The sequence below is a fragment of the Anguilla anguilla genome, chromosome 12 (assembly GCF_013347855.1).
Source record: "Anguilla anguilla isolate fAngAng1 chromosome 12, fAngAng1.pri, whole genome shotgun sequence".
Lineage (NCBI taxonomy): Eukaryota > Metazoa > Chordata > Actinopteri > Anguilliformes > Anguillidae > Anguilla > Anguilla anguilla.
Window position 1 is genome coordinate 1958594 of NC_049212.1, and position 19332 is coordinate 1977925.

Consider the following 19332-nt stretch of genomic DNA (forward strand, 5'->3'; position numbering starts at 1 on the left):
CAAATACGTGATCAACCAAAGTTGCACGTATTTCATTTGAAATGTTAGCTCATCTCTCTCTTCCTTGTCCACCTCGTACGCCTCTGCCTCTGCCTCTGCCTCTGCCTCTGCCTCTGCCTCTGCCTCTGCCTCTGCCTCTGCCTCTGCCTCTGCCTCTGCCTCTGCCTCTGCCTCTGCCTCTGCCTCTGCCTCTGCCTCTGCCTCTGCCTCTGCCTCTGCCTCTGCCTCTGCCTCGCTGTGCTGCATGCTGTGTGTTGCGTGTTGCTCCGTTGTTTTCCAACACAACAGAAGTCACCTGAGGTCTCTTTTATGCTCTGACAGATAATTGAAAAGTTTAGCCAGTTGAGTTTGAGCAGGTGTGGCATGAGTGAGACCAATTGGTACTTAAAGTTTGGCATTTGAAGGCCAGTGTGTTCCATGTGAACAAACAAGGCTTGATTATCAAAATTGTGCTAAATAATGAGATTTTGTGTGTAGAGTTATGCAAAAATGTGATTTAGAATTTATATTTGAGTGAAAACAAAGGAATTGTGCTTAGAGTTCTGCGGAAATAGTCTTTGTTGTTGACATATGAGCTTCAAGTTTTCACCATCGTGTGCATAGTTCCAGTTTTAGTGTGTAAACATTTGAGAAAAACTGTAATCAAGTTCAATTTCACGCTGAACTATTTGTTTCATGGGCTCTTACAGTTTTTCTCCATTGTATACACACAAAAAATGGAACTATGCACACAATTCTGAAAACTTGAAGCTCAGGAATCGAAAACAAGACTCCAGACTTCTAAACTCTAAGCACAAGTCCATTGTTTTCACTAAAATAACAATTCTAAATCACATGTTTGCAAAACTGTAAGCACAAATCTCATCATTTAGCACACTTTGTTCACCTGGAAAACACTGGCCTTCAAAATACCACACCCTAATTACCAATTGGTCTCACTCACTTCTCACCTGTTCAAACTCAATTGGCAAAACACTTCAATCATGTGTCAGAGCATAAGAGAGGCCTAGGTGACCTCTACTGTGTTGGGGAAAAAATGGAGCAGCATGGAGAACAGAGAGGAAGAGTGAGAGGAGGAGGAGGAGGAGGAGGAGGAGGAGGAGGAGGAGGAGGAGGAGGAAGGGGAAGGGGAAGGGGAAGGGGAAGGGGAAGGCGAGCCAATATTTCTAATGAAATCCGCGCAACTTTGGTTGACCATGTACTCAATCATGGCCTAACAATCACCGAAGCTGGGCAGCGAGTCCAGCCGAATTTGAGCCGCTTCACAGTAGCCTCAGTTATCTGGGCATTTAGAGATAAGAATAGGTAAGTAGCCACTTCAGTAGTTTTCTATACTCTCTACAGTAATGTAACATTATGTTTTCTATGGATATCTACAGTGCTTCGAGAAATGTATAGTGTAATGTTGTTTTGTCTTACATTTATGAAAAATGAGTAGCCTATATTGTATATACTTTTCACAGAATGGAAAGACCACCAGCAAGAGGTGGCAGAGGCCAGAAATTTACAGATGAGCAAGAAACCACCATAATCAACATGGTGTTGGCTAGTAAATATTTGCTTTGTTACCTTTTTGTATTTGTGCACTGATTTCATCATTACATCCCCAGAAAGACAGTCTAAACATTTTCTTACTGTAGTGTTTTTCATTTTACTTATCAGTGCAATTACTGTATGAGTTTTGCCAAAATAGGTAACATTTGTGTATAGTCAGAATTCTAACAATGTTGCAGTATCAGCTGTAAGTTTACAGTATGACTCTGGGAAGCTGGGTTGTGAGTTTAGTACCAAGTGGAGCTGATTGGATAGAATGTGCATTGTATCCTATTCTGATACAATGATTGTGTCAATGCTATATTTATATGATATATTCACAGTATTGTATTACAATATGGCAACAGTCTTTATACTGTATGTACCACAAAATTGCAACCTATTTTGGGACCAAAAAATCCCCTAAACCTTACAGTTTTTCTCATGCTTACACACTAAAACTGGAACTATGCACACAATGGTGAAAACTTGAAGCTCATGTGTCAACAACAAAGACTATTTCTGCAAAACTCTAAACACAATTCTAAATCACATTTTTGCAAAACTCTACACACAAAATCTCATCATTTAGCACAATTTTCATAATCAAGCCTTGCTTGTTCACATGGAAAACACTGGCCTTCAAATGCTAAACTCTAAGTACCAACTGGTCTCACTCACGCCACACCTGCTCAAACTCAATTGGCTAAACTTTTCAATTATCTGCCAGAGCATAAAAGAGACCTCAGGTGACCTCTATTGTGTTGGAAAACAATGGAGCAACACAACACAGAGAGGTAGAAGTAGAGGTAGAGGTGTACGTGTACGAGGTGGACGAGGAAGAAGGAGACGAGCTAACATTTCAAATGAAATATGTGCAACTTTGGTTGATCACGTATTTTTTGTTTTTTTTACAGCAGGCCTACAAACTACGATTTTTATTTTTGCAGTCTGCTGAACAAAGATTTATTTTACAGTAACAAATAAAGATTTGCTTTGTTACCTTTTTGAATTTGTTCACTGATTTCATATATGATAACAGATCATTACATCCATTGTCCAGACTGCATGTTAGACTGCTTAGACACAGTCTAAGCATGTTCTCGTTTTGAGAAGACACAAATGTTATCTATTTTGGCAAAACTCATAATTCACTGATAAGGAAAAAGGAAAAACACTTCTAACAATGTTCAGTATGACTCATGATGGAACCTGGGTTGTGAGTGCAGCCCAACTGGACCTCATTGGCAGGACAATGCAGTAAAATGTGCATTGTATCATACACGATAACAACAACACTCAAAGTGATAACAGTTCACACATTTTGCTGTACTGTACTGAATTAGAATTAGGTTTACCTAGCAAATGCACTATTTATATGATGATATATTTACTGTATTGTATCATGGCAACAGTCTTTATATTTACTATAAAATTGCAGCCAATTCTGGGACCCCTTGAAAAGAAAAAGGATAAAAAAAAGTAATTTTTACACGATTTTATACACTTGAATATGTAACATGACCTCATGAGGCCAGAACATATATACTGCATTTTGATGGTTGTGTTTTTAAATTTATCGCACCAGTGTGAAATCAATGCTCAATAAGACCTATTCATATGAGGCCTGTGTGAATCATTTTGATGGAAAAAGTCAGTTTTGAGAAGAGAGAACATGGTTTTGAATGCATGAATGCATTTTGCAAGAGATTTGTGTAGTTTTGGCAAAAGGTTAATTGTTGCTGTGCTTTTTTGTGTAGAGTTTTGAGAAACTGAGCTATAGTTTCAGAAAACGTGTTTAAACAATTGAGAAAAACTGTAAACAAAAAAACGGTTTTCATGTCTATATGAGTGCACACTGCCCATTCTTTCACTGCTCTGCCTCAGTTCCTGTAGATTCAGTGGGAAACCTGGAGTGATTAATACACTTCAGACTCTGTTCTGCAGTGTACAGCTGCTTGGCAGCTTAACGTAGTGAAGGGAAGTGTATGTTTCTGTATTTCTGTATGCACTCCTGGCCACTTCTGCCAAGGCCTGTGGCCTTGCCCCAGACTCCACATTCTCAGTTACCATGGCGATGAGGGAGAAGAGCGATGAAGAGCTATGAGGAGGATGGAATGCAGCTCAGGGCCGTCCCGAGTGCACTCCTGAGAGGACCCGAAAAGCTCTGGCACCACCATGGGGATATACCACCCCTGTCCCAGGCACTATACTGTGCTGTTGTGTTGTGTGCTGAGATGCCTAATTACTGATGTAACATCCGTGTGTGACCACAGACAGTGCTTCTATGCTTGTGAGATATGACCTTATGATATGCGATGCTTAGAAACTACTATCAAGACTGAGACAACTTATTGAGTCTTTGGAGAATGTCACTGTATGCTGTGTATTGGGTATTTCCCTGGTGTGTATTGTACTAAATTCTGTTACAGTGGGAAAATGTTATCTGACCTGATGATTTTCTGCCTACCTCATGTGCCTGCTTTGAATGGGTCCTACCAATGCACATAGTATTTGGCATTCTGTATGGTAGTCTGTATTTCTTATGGGTGCTGGTAAGGTGTAATTTTATTGAAAGTAGGCTTGGGACTGCTGGATGGCTCATTCGGTTAAGGCACCACACTGAGGTGCATGGATGAGCCTCACGGCCTCAGGTCGAATTCGGACCGTGCCAATGCCAACTGTGGCCAGTAGCTCGACAGGGAGACTCACGATTGGTGCTTGTGTTGCCCAGGGTACGGGAGGATTCAGACAGACAGGGATCTGCATTTCATTGCTCTCTAGCGACCCCCCTTGGGCGCTCGTATGACTGCATGTCAGAGCCACTTATGAAAGGTCTTCCTCCGGCATGAGAAACAGCTTTACTGTTCTATTCCATTACTAATTATATATGCTCACAAACTGAAACGTGGTAAATGTTAATTTTTCTCATCCAAGCAGAGTAAAATAATCTATTAATGTGTACAATCTATTAACTTGTTATTACATTATTAAAGGTGTGATTTTTTTTTTAAAAGCAAAGCATCAAGATTAAACATAACGTTTTTCAATTAATTAATTTATTTTTATTTATTTATTCGCACAAAGTAAGTGATAAAACAAAAGTATATAACACAAACATAGCAGGGATTGTGCAGGAGAGGTAAGTAACCCCAAGGGGCTTATAGTAAAAACCTCCACTCTAGGACTTACAATTTATCCTAATACTATGGATTTTTTATTTTTTCATAATGAGATTAAAAAAAGAAAGAGAAAAAAAAACAATTCAGAGCAATAGGAATATTAATTTAAAACAAGGTCATGTCATGGTTCTGGCTCCATCACATGGGTGTTTGATGTAATTAAAACAGGGAAACATTTACTCAGACAAGCTCGCTCCTATTAATGAAAGTACTGGCATATGGCATTAGAAAACTTCTGAGAATTCCTCTGCAAGCTGTGGCATGTGTACCTCGCTGGTGCTCCTTGTAACAAAACCTGTAACTGTGGAAAACGGTTGTCTGACCTGGTATTCTCCTGTCTACCTCGTGTACTGCTTCAAATGTGTTCCTGTCAATATGTTCAAATAATGCCCTGCCAAACCAGACATTTATATTCTGCAACAGTGAGATTTAAACGGAACAGCCTGTGCCTTAAAGTACTGCAGTCTTTAATTTGTTCAACTGCCATTTGCACACCTCAACAGTTGTTCTCATGTTTTAAGCATTGCTGGATATATTGCTATAAACTGCTGTGTCTCACAAATTACCCAGATGATGTCTTAACAATCAAGAACAGTTTGTATATCGCTGGGATTATACATAGTCTATCATTGCCCTTTCATTGATCAATGTTACACTGTGACCACATACTTCTAAAAAATAGTACCGTCAAAAATCATGTTAAAAAGCCAGCATGATCACTTTGACATCACTTGCAATAGATTTTTTGGGGAAAATAGTGCTGTCATATATACTCAATGATACCAAAAACAAGATGGACCCACTGCCCTTTGCACACAAGGTTAGGCACGGCATTGATGATTCTTTACTTTTTCTCTTTTTTTTTACATTGTAATTTATTTTCAGTTCAGTGAACTCTTGAGAATCTGTCAACTTCTGCCTTGAAACTCAACCTCTGGAGCACTTGCAGCATTGTCAAATGGCCACAAGGTGGCAGAATGCATCTGCTTTGTGTTTACAGTATTCCAACAAACTCACAGACCTGATAGTTGTCAAAAAAATACTCTGATACTTTCGCCCATTTGCAGCTCCTGCCACGATATATAATGATTTTATTAAATTCCATTTAGCATGAGGATGGAGGTGCAATCCTCCCCCCCCCCCCCCCCCCCACACACACACACACACAAACACACACACACACATATACACACACGCACATGCACATGCACATGCACAAAGAGATTCGAATACCACACCTCCACAGCTGTTCTGCTATGTTTCACAAATGATCCAGACAATGTTTTATCAAGCTCAAATTACTTGAAAGAATATAGGAAACATTGGGCAGCATTGCTGTGGAATACAGCTTGTTCAATTTGTGTGAGCTAAGATAGCCAATATTGTTTCATGTAACTTGGCACAATTTTAATATCAATACTTTTAATGGCAGGCGTAGATTTGAAGTAATGACTTATAGATCATGATTTGTATGTGAAACTTGGGCATTTTTGTACATTGAAAACGTGTTTTTCATCAAATGTAATTACAGTGTCACATTTTGCAGTAAATTATTGACTAATCAATGTTCAGTACAAAAACTCTTATTAGAGGCCACTGTTGACCTTTTAAAGTTTGGCTGTACAATCCTTCCAGCTTCTCTCATTGTTAGACCTGGATTTATAACATGGTCAATCACAGTGGCTCTAAATTCATTTGATCAAGATCTAAATTCGTCCATCAATACCAACTGCATTGGGCTGCTCCATGTTGCCAGAAAGTGCTGAATGTAGTGCTGTAAATCAGCCTTTTATGTAGTGCTGAAGGGATTACCAATCGTGCTGCAATGAAACTCACCTGGACAATGTGGTTGGAAGTGACAAGACAGGATTGCACGCATGTTGACTTTATTTCACAATCTGCATGTCTAGCAATAACAATTTGGACGTCTTAATATGAAGTGACAGTACTGTGAAAACTGAGTGTGCAATTTAGGATTTTGCACTTTGTATGTAGGTACAGCAATTTGTGTTTTGTACATTGAGTCAAAGCAATCATAACATACTGTAATGCATTTGTAATGTGTGACTGCAGTTACTAGAAATTAATCAGAAAAAATGAGAAAAACTGTAGGGTCTCAGGAACAGCTCAGAGACTGGATGTCATGCAAACTACACTTCTGCCTTGATTTTGGCTTCGTGGTCTAATCCATTCAACTGATGTGCAGCAGATACAGGTTAAAACCTGCAGGAAAACCATTTCTTTGAGAGGTAATATAAACACACCTGCTCAATAGACAAGTAGTGACTTTTCTAAATGTATTGAATTGTGGTTATACTACAATAACAGAAGCAACCATTCATCAGACACTACACAACTTTTCTTATAATGGGTTTTATTTCTACTACTGTAGATGAATGTCATTGCTTCAACTGTGCAGATTTTAACCCCATGCTGATCTGCTCATATTGAGCCCAAACATAATCCCATACAGAATATGAAATAAGTACTACTGTGTCACAGGAGTTAAATACATCACACAAAAATAAATCATAACATCAACACATTTGGAGGTTTTTTATCATTCAGGTTTAATCATTGAAGATTATTGTCTGAAAATACAGAAAATAAAAGCAACAGACCCAATAAATAAGGAAACTCAACCCATCATTGTTTACAGTAATGAAAGGAAATAAGTACACTGCAGTGACCATTCTGCATTCTCCCTATCAGCTGCATTTGCCCACAGAAATTTGCACATTGGAACTCTTATGAAAATGAATGAAAGCAACTGTAAAAACTAGTAAAATGCACATTTAAGTGGAGGAGTGCCACTGGCTTCTCTTATACAAAGATGCAGATACAGGAGAGAGTTATTGCTTCAAAAACATTTTACCCTGCCATATTTTGCCATTATTACACTCAATGTTATATTCATGTTTTAATAATCAAAAGTACATTAACACACCTTTAACATTTGAAATAACCTGAACCTGCTGAAAGATCATACTCTTATGTACAGGGTTTAAGCTGTACTGAGGTTAATATTGGGTACAGCTGAAATTGCACTGGTAAGGCATTGGTCAAGGAAGGTTGCAAGTGTGTCGACGTGTGTGTGTGTGATTTGGTGAGAGTGTGTTTGTGTGTGTGTATTTGTGAATGTGTGTGCATGCGTGCGTATGTTTGTGGGAGTGACTGTGGATGTGAGTATGTGTGTGCATGTGTGTGAGTGCGTGAGTATGTGTGTGTGTGTGCCCGGGTTGCGTGTGTGAATGGGTAAGAGAAAGTGTGTGCGTGCCTGTGCACGCATGTATGTGTGTATGTCTGTGTGTGTGTACATGTGTGTGAGTGCATGAGTATGTGTGTGTGCACACGGGTGCGTGTGTGTATGGGTAAGAGAATGTGTTTGTGTGTGTTAATACATCTGTGTGTGTATGCGTGTGTGTGAGTGTGCGTCCGTTTGAGTGAATTACTGTGGATGTGAGAGTGTGTGTGCGATTGAGAATGAGTGTATGTATGTGTATGTGTGTGTGCGTGAGAGTGCCTTTGTGAATGTGTGTGTGTGTGTGTATGTGAGTGTACGTCCGTTTGAGTGAATTACTGTGGATGTGAGAGTGTGTGTGCGATTGAGAATGAGTGTATGTATGTGTATGTGTGTGAGAGTGCCTTTGTGAATGTGTGTGTGTGTGTATGAGTATGAGAATGTTTGTGTAGACGTGTATAATGTGTGTGCGTGCATGTATGTGTGTCTGTGTGAGTGCGTATGTGTGAGTGCATGAATGTGTGTGTATGGGCAAGAGAATTTGTGTGTGTTTATACATGTGTGTGCATGCGTATGGGAATGAGAATGTGTGTGTGTGTGTGTGTGTGTTGACACGTGTTTGTGTCTCTGCACGCATGTATGTGTGTGTGCGTGAGTGCATGAGTTTGTGTGTGTGTGCGTGTGTTTGTGTGAATGTGTGTGTGACTGTGGATGTGAGTGTGTGTGAGAGAAAGAGGATGTGTGTGAGTGACTGAGTATGAGAGAGAGAGTGTGTGTGTGCGTGAGAGTGCCTTTGTGAATGTGTGTGTGTGTAAGAGTATGAGAATGTTTGTGTAGACATGTGTATAATGTGTGTGCGTGCATGTATGTGTGTCTGTGTGAGTGCATGAATGTGTGTGTATGGGCAAGAGAATGTGTGTGTGTTTATACATGTGTGTGCATGCGTATGGGAATGAGAATGTGTGTGTGTGTGTGTGTGTGTGTGTGTTGACACGTGTTTGTGTCTCTACACGCATGTATGTGTGTGTGTGTGCGTGAGTGCATGAGTTTGTGTGTGTGTGCATTTGTGTGAGTGTGTGTGAGAGAAAGAGGATGTGTGTGTGAGTGACTGAGTATGAGAGAGAGAGTGTGTGTGTGTGTGTGTGCATATGGTAATGAGCGTGTGTACATATGCATGCATGTGTGTGCGCGCGTGAGAGTGCACTGGTGAATGTGTGTGTTTGTGTGTGTGAGATATTGTGTGTTACCATGTGTGTGGGTGTGTGTGTGCATGTGTGTGATTGGGCGTAAGAGAGTGTGTATGTGTGTGTAAGTTTGTGAGTGTGTGTGCATGAGTGCGTGCATGCGTGGGTGTGCGAGTGCGTGTGCATGAGCGTACACCAGTGTGTACATTTGTGAGTGTGTGTGTGTGTGCGTGTGCGTGCGTATGTGTCTCTACTTTAGTGAGCAAAGGGATACTGAGGAGTCACACACTCTAAATCCAGCACAGGCAGGTGTGTGTTGAGTGAAGTGTGTGCGTGTGTGTGTGTGTGCGTGTGCAGTTGTGTGTGTAGGCGTGGGTGTGTGTGTGTCTACGTCTATCTGAGTGTGTGTGTGTGATTGAGTGTGTGTGTGTATGTGTATATGTGTGTGTGTGTGTGAGTGGGTATATGAGCGGTGTGTGTGTGTGTGTGTGTGCATGTATACATGAGTGTGTGTGTGTGCATGCGTGTGTGTAGGTGTGGGTGTGTCTATGTGTATCTGAGTGTGTGTTTGAGTGCGTGTGCATGAGCGTACACCAGTGTGCATTTGTGAGTGTGTGAGTGTGTGTGTGAGTGGGTATATGAGTGTGCGTGTATGTGTATGAGTGTGTGCGCGTACATGCGTGTGTGTGTGTGTGTGTGAGAGTGTCTCTACTCCAGTTGGCAGAGGGACACTGAGGAGGAGTCCCGCACTCTAAATCCAGCACAGAGGGGTTTGTGTTGAGTGAAGTGTGTGTGGAATCTGTGCAGGAGGGTCAGTGTGTCAGAGTCAGAGACGCTGTAGAAGGACAGAGTGCCAGCCGGACGGTCCACACACACTCCTATCCTGTACACACACACTCCTCTACCATCATCATCACACACTCCTGCTCTGCGGTAGGGGGAGGGGGGGACAGGTATGTCTCTATGGTACATATTGTGACAGACAGAGTAACTGAGTTTATCAGAGTGTCTGGGTTTACAGCACTTCAGACTCCAGGAGTTTTTATTATCTCCAAACTTACAGTCAGAACGCTGTCCTTTCCTGCTGATTCCTTTATATGTCACTGCTATAAAAACCCATTTCTCCCCCCGCTCAGGCAGAGTGAACTCAGCCTCCCAGTAACAGCGCTCACACACACTCTCTCTGCACAGAACCTGGGTCCAGTGCTCAAATCTCTCTGGATGATCAGGATATGGCTGCTCTCTCCCCGGTGTGTTTGTCACCCTCCTGTTCCCCTCAGACAGAGACAGATCTCTGTGCGCTGTGTTTGGATCCAGTGTGAGCTGACAGCCGTCTGCACACCAGAGACATTAATGAGATTAATTATCATTATTAATATTCACCTCATTATGTGTGTGAGAGAGAAAGGACTGTCATAGTACCTCTGTGTGTGTGTTTGTGTACATGCGTGTTTCTGATTGTGTGTTTATGTGTGTAAGAGACAAATCTCTCTCACTCACACACACACACAGAGCAGAGTGTGTATTTATGGAAAGTGTTCTGTGTCAATACACACTCACATTTCCTGGGCCCTGGTTTGGTCCTGTTCTCTCCTCCATGGTCCACACTGTAAGAACAGCAGAACAGAATTTTGAATTTTAACAATCCTTTATTTCCACTCTCAACACACCAATGACATCACATAAATAAAAACAAAGACACAATAAAACACAAAACCACGATCATATGAAAAACACACATCTGTCACAAAGGAAACTTATTCCATTCCCTCACCCTATTTCATGTGCAAAAATAGCTCCCACCCCTCCACTGAACATAAAACACCCTTATAACACACACACACTCTGAAACACACTCAGGCTCTCCATTGCTTTGTAATACTGAAACTCCACCATCACTGTGTCCCTGACCAAACCCATAACTACAACAACCACATCTTGTCTGCCCCCTCCACCAATCATATTTTTCCCAACTGTAGAAACAGCTATTCTCGCCTCAAAATTAAATTAATGAGCTGGCACTTATCTGTCTTTGTTTTTATTGGAAATCAAGGATAAAAATATTACTTGTAAATATTTCCCCTAGTAACCAAAATAAACTTCCCAAAAAAGAAGAGAGAGGCTGAAGTCTGGCACACCCCGAAAAACAATGATTAACAGTTTCTCTCTCCATGCAGAACGGACAATGGTGGGATCCTGCCGGGTTCATCACAGAAATAAAACTATTTACTGCAGTGATCCCGTGCAGCACCCTCCACTGTAGATCCCCCCCCAACCCCTTCTGTGTGTGTGTGTATGCGTGCATGTGTGTGTCTGTATGTGTGTGTGTGAGGTGCAGTGTGGAAACTCTCTGTACTTACAGCAGTGTGAGTGTGTCCAGTTTAGCAGCAGACAGCGCTCTCACTCTTGAGTCTCCTGGGTGATTGTATCTCAGGTCCAGCTCTCTCAGGTGTGTGTGTATGTGTGTGTGTGTCTGTATGTGTGCGTGTGTGAGGTGCAGTGTGTAAACTCTCTGTACTTACAGCAGTGTGAGTGTGTCCAGTTTAGCAGCAGACAGTGCTCTCACTCCTGAGTCTCCTGGGTGATTGTATCTCAGGTCCAGCTCTCTCAGGTGTGTGTGTGTGCGTGTGTGAGGTGCAGTGTGTAAACTCTCTGTACTTACAGCAGTGTGAGTGTGTCCAGTTTAGCAGCAGACAGCGCTCTCACTCCTGAGTCTCCTGGGTGATTGTATCTCAGGTCCAGCTCTCTCAGGTGTGAGGGGTTTGAACACAGAGCTGAAGCCAGAGAATCACAGCCTCTCTGAGTGACTCTACAGCCTGACAGCCTGCAGAGAGAAAAACACACACACCTTACACACATTAATATAAACTAACAGGGCTGTGTGTGTCAAACACATAGCAGTGTGTTACACACCTCACACATTAATATAAACTAACAGGGCTGTGTGTCAAACACATAGCAGTGTGTTACACACCTTACACACATTAATATAAACTAACATGGCTGTGTGTGTCAAACTTATCAGCGTGTTACACACCTTACACACATTAATATAAACTAACAGGGCTGTGTGTGTCAAACACATAGCAGTGTGTTACACACCTTACACACATTAACATACATTAACAGGGCTGTGTGTGTCAAACACATAGCAGTGTGTTACACACCTTACACACATTAATATAAACTAACAGGGCTGTGTGTGTCAAACACATAGCAGTGTGTCACACACCTTCTACAGCCATAAATAAAATAAAATGGATGGGGAATGAGTCATTATCAAACGCATTTGAGTTTACACCCCACTAGTCTGACTCACAGGACCCAGATTGCGGGTATAAGCCTGCCTTCGGGCGACTATTTCAATCAGAATTCACCTCCCCTTCCGCTATCTGTGTATTACCATTTTTTTTTTTCAAAGTCCCCGTCACTACGTGAAACAACATCAACCTCCAAGCTAGCAACCTGCACGCTGAAAATGGCAAGTTTTGACAAAAATTTGGATCGTGCAATAAGGCAGGCCTGCTTGGTTCTTTCGGTGAATGGTTGTAAATACAAAGAATATGTTTAGAACATTTGCTGTCTGACAGGGACGTTCTTGCATGTTTGCCCACCAGTTATGGAAAAAGTTTCATATACCAAGCATGGCCTATCGACTGCAGTGAGCTAGCGAGGGTAAACACAGAGACATGGCGTGAAAATGCCATGGTTTTGGTAGTGTCCCCCTTGGTCGCGATAATGGAGGACCAGGTGAAAACCCTGCAGTCAAGGGGGGCAGCTGCAGCGTACGCCGGGCAAGATCCAGACACGGACGAGAAAATAGCTGCTGGCCAGTACTCCATTACGACACTATTTTGCAAGGGCACCATCACTGTATCCTGGGCTTAGCGTCGCCCAAGACGATTGTGATTGGTTTAAAGAAATACAAACAAGCCAGAGCGTTTTGTTCCTCTATAGCGGAATGATAATGGGTTGAGCCAGACCTTTCTCCAGCGCTGGCACAGCGCTGAAACAAAGTGTGGAGATGGGTCTGGCTATGCGAGACTAACACCCCACTACAGTTCAGGAAACAGGACTAATTCATTTTATTCATTCATGTGTATAGAGTCTTATTCTTCCAAGAAGAAGAACAGGAACAAGCTCTTTCAGTTCTGTGCAGTTCAGTGTTTTCACAATAGAAACACTGACATCAGTGTTGTATTTAGTCTGAAGGGGTGTGTGTTTGTACTCACCCCAGTCTCTGCAGTTTACAGTGTGGGTCCTCCAGTCCAGCAGAGAGCGCTGTCACTCCTGAATCCTGCAGCTCATTGTCTCTGAGCTCCAGATCTCTCAGCTCTGAGTGAGGAGAATGCAGGACTGAGGCCAGAACATCACAGCAGCCCTCTGTGAGATTACACCAATCCAGCCTGTGGAGAGACCACAAACACACACACACACACACACGCACATGCACACACACACAAATTCACAGCTGTGACACTGTGTACCTTGACAGTTGATATATATGCACCTACGCATTCCTGAGATGTACACACAAAACAGGGAGGGGGTGTGTAAATTAAATTCACTACGTATTCTGACTAATTCACAAGTCTAAGGCAATTACTGGGCTCTATTCACCAATAAATATGGTGAAACCACAAGGTTGGGAGTCTACTGCAAGGGATTCATTGCCAAACCCTTTTCATATGATGAACTTATCTGATTTGCAAACATTCATCTAATCTGCAAACACAAGAAACAGCATTTTTGTGGTGCACTTTACCTCACCTGACATGTTCTTTGGTCCATGAACATCTATACGTTTTAAAAACGTTCAATATTCATCACTATGATAAATATAATTATTAATGTACACATGAACCCCATTAGCTGAATACACTGCTGTTATCATGATAATATTTTCTTCCTAATCTTGTAACCATCAAGTTATCAAACAATTTGTGGTCAACTAGACAGTGTTTCTGGCATTAATTTTAAAAGTTTCACAAAGGTAAAATGAAACCGCATTCAATACAAAATTGCGAATTCTTATTTAACGTGAGGGTAACATTGACGACACTGTTTAAAATGTGGCCGTTAGGAGGGTCGGTTGGTTACCATGGCGATGACAGCTCGATCTGAGCCGTTCACTGTTACACCGTTCAGCTAGTTATTCTTTGAAAATAAATGTAGAACTACAGTTACATAAAACAATTATATGATAATAACTAATAACACTTTGCAAATAGCATTCGTTTATCATTTTCTACAAACAACACGACCCTCAAGTTGACAATTGTTTCCGTTGTTGTAAATTTAGCTTTGGCTTTGACTCACAGGCACGAGTTAGCTAGCTAGCAGCCCAACCTACCTTAACGTTACTTCATGAACCAACCTAGCTAGTGGAGGCAATGAAGAACTAAGCAGCATACTATCACAGACAACTTAAATATATACACCAGTACATAAAATAGCATGAAGGTTTTATCTAAGCAGTCATGATATCATTGGTCAGACCTGCGATATTGTACCTGAAGCTGTGCCGGACCCGTGTACGAGCTGTGCTAGTTCATCTAGCACGATCTAACAGCAATGCAACTGCGGCATGAACGTTTTCAACTGGAATTACACTGCAGCGCCATCTAGTGGCTGTATGAGATTGATAACACCACAACTGATTATTGCCACTAACTTTTACTGCTGGTAGAAACTAGATTTTTAAAAACGTGGTGTCTTTTGAAAATTCCACACATTGCACCCATTTTCTGCATGTCCTTGCCCTATAATCCATCCATTCATTTTATTCTCGCATGCTTTTGCGAATATAAAAGGCTAATTATTGTGTTGCATTTATTTATTATTGTAACAATGATAATAACAATGATAATAAAAACCTGGTGTCATTTTTTTTCTTTTAAAACCCCTTACCAAATATTTGGCAGACCTTGTGGAGTAATATAAACTGCACAAAAAATTTAATAAGTGGGGGAATTTGAAAGTTATGTAAAACTTTCTTGAGGAGTCTCCTTGTTTCTTGCTGTATTATGACCATTTATGCCCTCTACCCTCTGCCTAGCAAGAGAAGTAAAGTGATCCTGAAGAACTATGTTTAGAGAAATTAAGCCCCCATTTTTCCGGCTTTCATTAAACATTTGTCACTTGCATTGTCCCAATTAACCTGCTTACATATGAAATCTGTAAAACAGGACATTTCTCCACATATGATTTTTATGTTTTGTTGTTTGTTTTGTTTCTTGTTTTCTTTCTGTGGTTACGCATGACCCATGTTGCTTAAGGCTTGCTCCTGTGGGGGTTTAGGCCAGGGTTGTCTGTGAAGCGTATTGTGACAATTGCTGTGAAATATACTATACAAATAAAATTTGATTGATTGATTGATGTTGTAGGAATTCTGAACACAAGCGCTGATCTGCTTTGTGATCTGCTACTGTCTGTCAGAGCCAGACTTGGTGCAATTGGATGCTTCTGCGAAGGTCAAGACTGGATGACATTCCCCATAGGTGGATCTCTCCACTCATTGTTTCAGAGAACTGGTTTTGGGATAACAAGAGATCAAGTTTTGGGGTAACACCCTTACTGGGGTACTCGCTGGGCAAATTGTTAGTTTCGCTAGCAGAATGGGCAGCTCCTCTGGGAAAAAATGATTGTACAAGAGAAACAATACACCTAATGATTAAAATTTTCTGCTGAAACATTTGGAGAAACAACTTACAGTAGACACCAGAAGTCTGCGTACACCTAGGCTAAAGATATTCAAACTCAGTTCATCACAACTCCACACATTTCATGTTACCATACATTTCTTTTGACAAGTCAATTAGGGCATTTACTTTGTTCACATCAGAGGTCATTTTAAAACAATCGATTAGAGACAGATTTATTTCAGTGACATCACAACCTAACTTGTTACAGGATGGCTGCACTCTCATGCAAAAAAGGGAATTTTTAGCTTTTAGATTTGAAAGCAGGGCCATATCTTTTATAAGGTAAAAAGCAAACAAACCAGAGCCACATTATGAGTGCTTCTGTCCCCCTTTAATACTGTGTCCTTGTCTTAATATTGTAGATTAATATCTCATAAAAAACACGTTATCAACGTACAAAACAGTGTATGTTCTCACGGATTTGACGGCCATCCAACGAGCCTTGATTGACAAAAGAATCAGCAAGCCCGTAGAATTAGAGCTCCCTAGGTCCCAACTTGTGTACCCTTCTGTCCTGCTCCGTTCTCTGTTATTTCGTGGAGATGCACTTTTAGTGTTTGTAAGGTTTATAAGGCATTTTGATAGGCTTATCTGCAGGTAGGAATCCTCTTCGCTGTTTTGCTAAGCTAGAACTGGAAAACTTCATAGTGGAGAATTGGAGCAGACGCATGTGTCCCAGCAGGCTTTGCATATGAGAAAATAACAAGAGTGTGAGAGAAATTAGGAGAAATGATGAAATTGCGTAGTTGAAACAACATGTTTTTAGCAGAATGGGCATGTAGGTGAGGTTGACATGATCACAGACTATAGTGCGCAGTAAATAAAATGACCATGAGCGAGCTTGGTTTCCTTATCGATTGGTATATATAACAGTCGGTATAAAGCATTAGTCGTTAAAGTGGAGGGTTAAGTAACGTGTGAAATCTATTGCACGGTGTGCTTTTCTCATGTTCAGTACTAGTACTTATAATTATGAGTGAGTCATGATTTTAAATGTAATGTTTTAATGGGGAGTTACAGAACGTACATACGTAGTAATTGTTTGTATGTGGCTAGATAGAGAACAGGGCGAGGTAACATGAATGCAGAAACATGGCGTTTGCTGATAAGAATGGTAAATGGACTGCATTTATATAGCGCTTTTATCCAAAGCGCTTTACAATTGATGCCTCTCATTCGCCAGAACAGTTAGGGGTTAGGGGTTAGGTGTCTTGCTCAAGGACACTTCGACACGCCCAGGGCGGGGTTTGAACCGGCAACCCTCCGACTGAGTTTTGGTAAAGCAAATATAAGCATAAGAAAACGTTAGTGTAAAAGAGGAAATTATCTGCTTGAGGGCGAGGCGGGATTCAATCCTTCAACCGGAAGTTTACCAGTCTGTGACTTTGTTAGTGCAGCACCATGACATAGCTGTGCAATGCATAAAATATCATTAGCAAACCTGTCCGTGGTTTTAAAAGTTTTAAAGGCCAGTAAGCACAGAAGAGCTCCCGTTGAATACATATGGCTTCGCAATATTGTAGCCGGTTAATAACTGAACATGCAGACGGTACGTCATAATGCAGTGTATACGTTCGGTGAACGGCGGGTAGATATGGAGCAAAAGCAATAATTGAGAAGCAGTAGACAATTATTAGTGAGGGTAAAAGCAGGTTAAAGAAACGTGTTCCTAGCTGGGCTTGAACCTATTACCCCATGTTCCCAAGACTGTAACCTTACCCACTGGGCCACAGGCAGACTAGCTGTTTAAACTGGAAATGTTTGGAGGAGGAGGAAGAGGAAGGAGAAGAAGAAGAAAGAGAAAACGCAAAATCCCCTTAGTTTGGGGCTTTATTGTGTGGAAATGTGAAGTTGTTTATGAAATCTGTCTGTTGAAATGGGGTCAGAATGTACAGAATTTAATGTTTTTAAGGGCTGAGTGTCTGTGGTTGTTGTGGTCATTTCTGTGGGGAACCCTGAAAAGTGCCAAACTCTCGGTGCTGTATAGGTATGGGGCATGCCCCCGCCAAGGCCTAACTTGGCGGGATGGCATACCTGCCATCCCAATAGCCTCTATTTATTTTAATCAGTTTGAGTTGCATGTTTTGACATGAAGATTGATCCATCAGATTACTCTGTGTGGCAGGGATTGGTTTGTGAGGGAGGTTCAGGGCAATCAGAGGACCACGCCTACTGGTTAAGTAGGCACACACACCTGGATAACATTACTAATCAGTCCTGGGTTTAAAAGTGTGTTCTTTTCCCAGTAGGTGTCTGAGACCGGGAATTGACTGACGAGTGAGAGAGAGAGAGAGAGAGTGTGTGTGAAAGCAGTGGCAGAAAGAGCCTTAGCGACAGAAAGGGCTGAAAAGCGTCCCCATTGTGCTGTCTTGTTCTGGTTATTTCAGTTTGTTATTTTACTACATTATTTTGTTACCTGGAATCCATGAGGGGGAAGGGAGAATAAGTTTGTTTCCTTTAATTATTTTCTATCAATAGTCTCTCTCTCGCTAAGCCCACAGTAAATGCTTTTGAAATCCGGATCTTATCCCACAATTCCCTGCGTCCAACTCTTCTGTCCACAAAAGGGGTGTGTCACGGCGTGTGACTCCGCCTTTCACTTTCAACAAATTCACCATTTATTAGAAAATTGGTATTTTTGCAAATAATTAGTAAATGAAATCAAATAAAATACATGATAAGTGAGGAGTTTTTGCATTTGATGCTGCTTATGTTCTGGGTTCAGAACATTAAATGAGAGCACTAGCTCACTAGCCCGACAATTTTACTGCACTTTATTCAGTAGCATTTCACAGTAAGGTCACATGAATTGCCATTGACTAATGCCAATAAAAACAGTTAATGTATTTGTTTCTGGTTAAGTTTATCCTGTGTTTTGCTAATGTATAAATAATCATGTAACTATAACAAATTAGTAACATTACTGAACTACGAACTAAAGTCAAATTTGATTCATACTGAAGTCACGTGACCTTATTGTAAAGTGTTAGGCTTTATTCTGACAGGGGAAAAAGTGTGAAAATATGTGATACAGAGTGCTGTAGCCCAAAGGCTGCCATGGGTGCTGGAGTTAGATACTGTGTCACATGGGGTGCAGGACGTGGAGCAGTAGATGCTGTAACAGTGTGTGACATCAGCTGAGAAGATCCAGGAGACAGCAGCACTGAGTCTCGATATACTTGTGGCAGTGCCTGCAGTGCAGCTGAAGCAGTCGGAATAGCTGTGGCTGACACAGTTGGTGGAGGAAACTCTGGCTGCCGAGGCGTGGAATGCTGAGGGTGAGCGGAAGGAAGGGTCTCAGCCTGGTCCATGTCAGAAGCCTGAGGAAGATGCAGGAAACTAGCAGGAGGTAATGGAACATCTGGACTGGCGGATTCAGGGTCAGCGGTGAGTAAGGTGGTGACACGTTTGGCTACCTCCCAGTCACACTCTGCTTTCTTCAAGCGACGGCTTCAGTTGTATGGTTAAAGATTCTTTAGCCTGGAGAG

At 41.5% G+C, this 19332-nt stretch overlaps 1 protein-coding gene across 1 annotated transcript in view; it reads right to left on the bottom strand.

Moving 5' to 3' along the window:
- Positions 1–9860: 9860 nt before the first annotated feature.
- LOC118209905 (NACHT, LRR and PYD domains-containing protein 3-like) overlaps positions 9861–19332 on the bottom strand; it is a gene marked incomplete at its 3' end in the record, with an annotated part of 50138 nt that continues 40666 nt past the window's right edge. Inside the window, exons 9-11 of the mRNA XM_035385629.1 lie at positions 11847–11964; positions 10701–10734; positions 9861–10474 (exon numbers count right to left, since the gene is read on the bottom strand). Of these exons, the coding sequence (XP_035241520.1) occupies positions 9861–10474; positions 10701–10734; positions 11847–11964 (766 nt within the window). The remainder of the gene's footprint in view (positions 10475–10700; positions 10735–11846; positions 11965–19332) is intronic.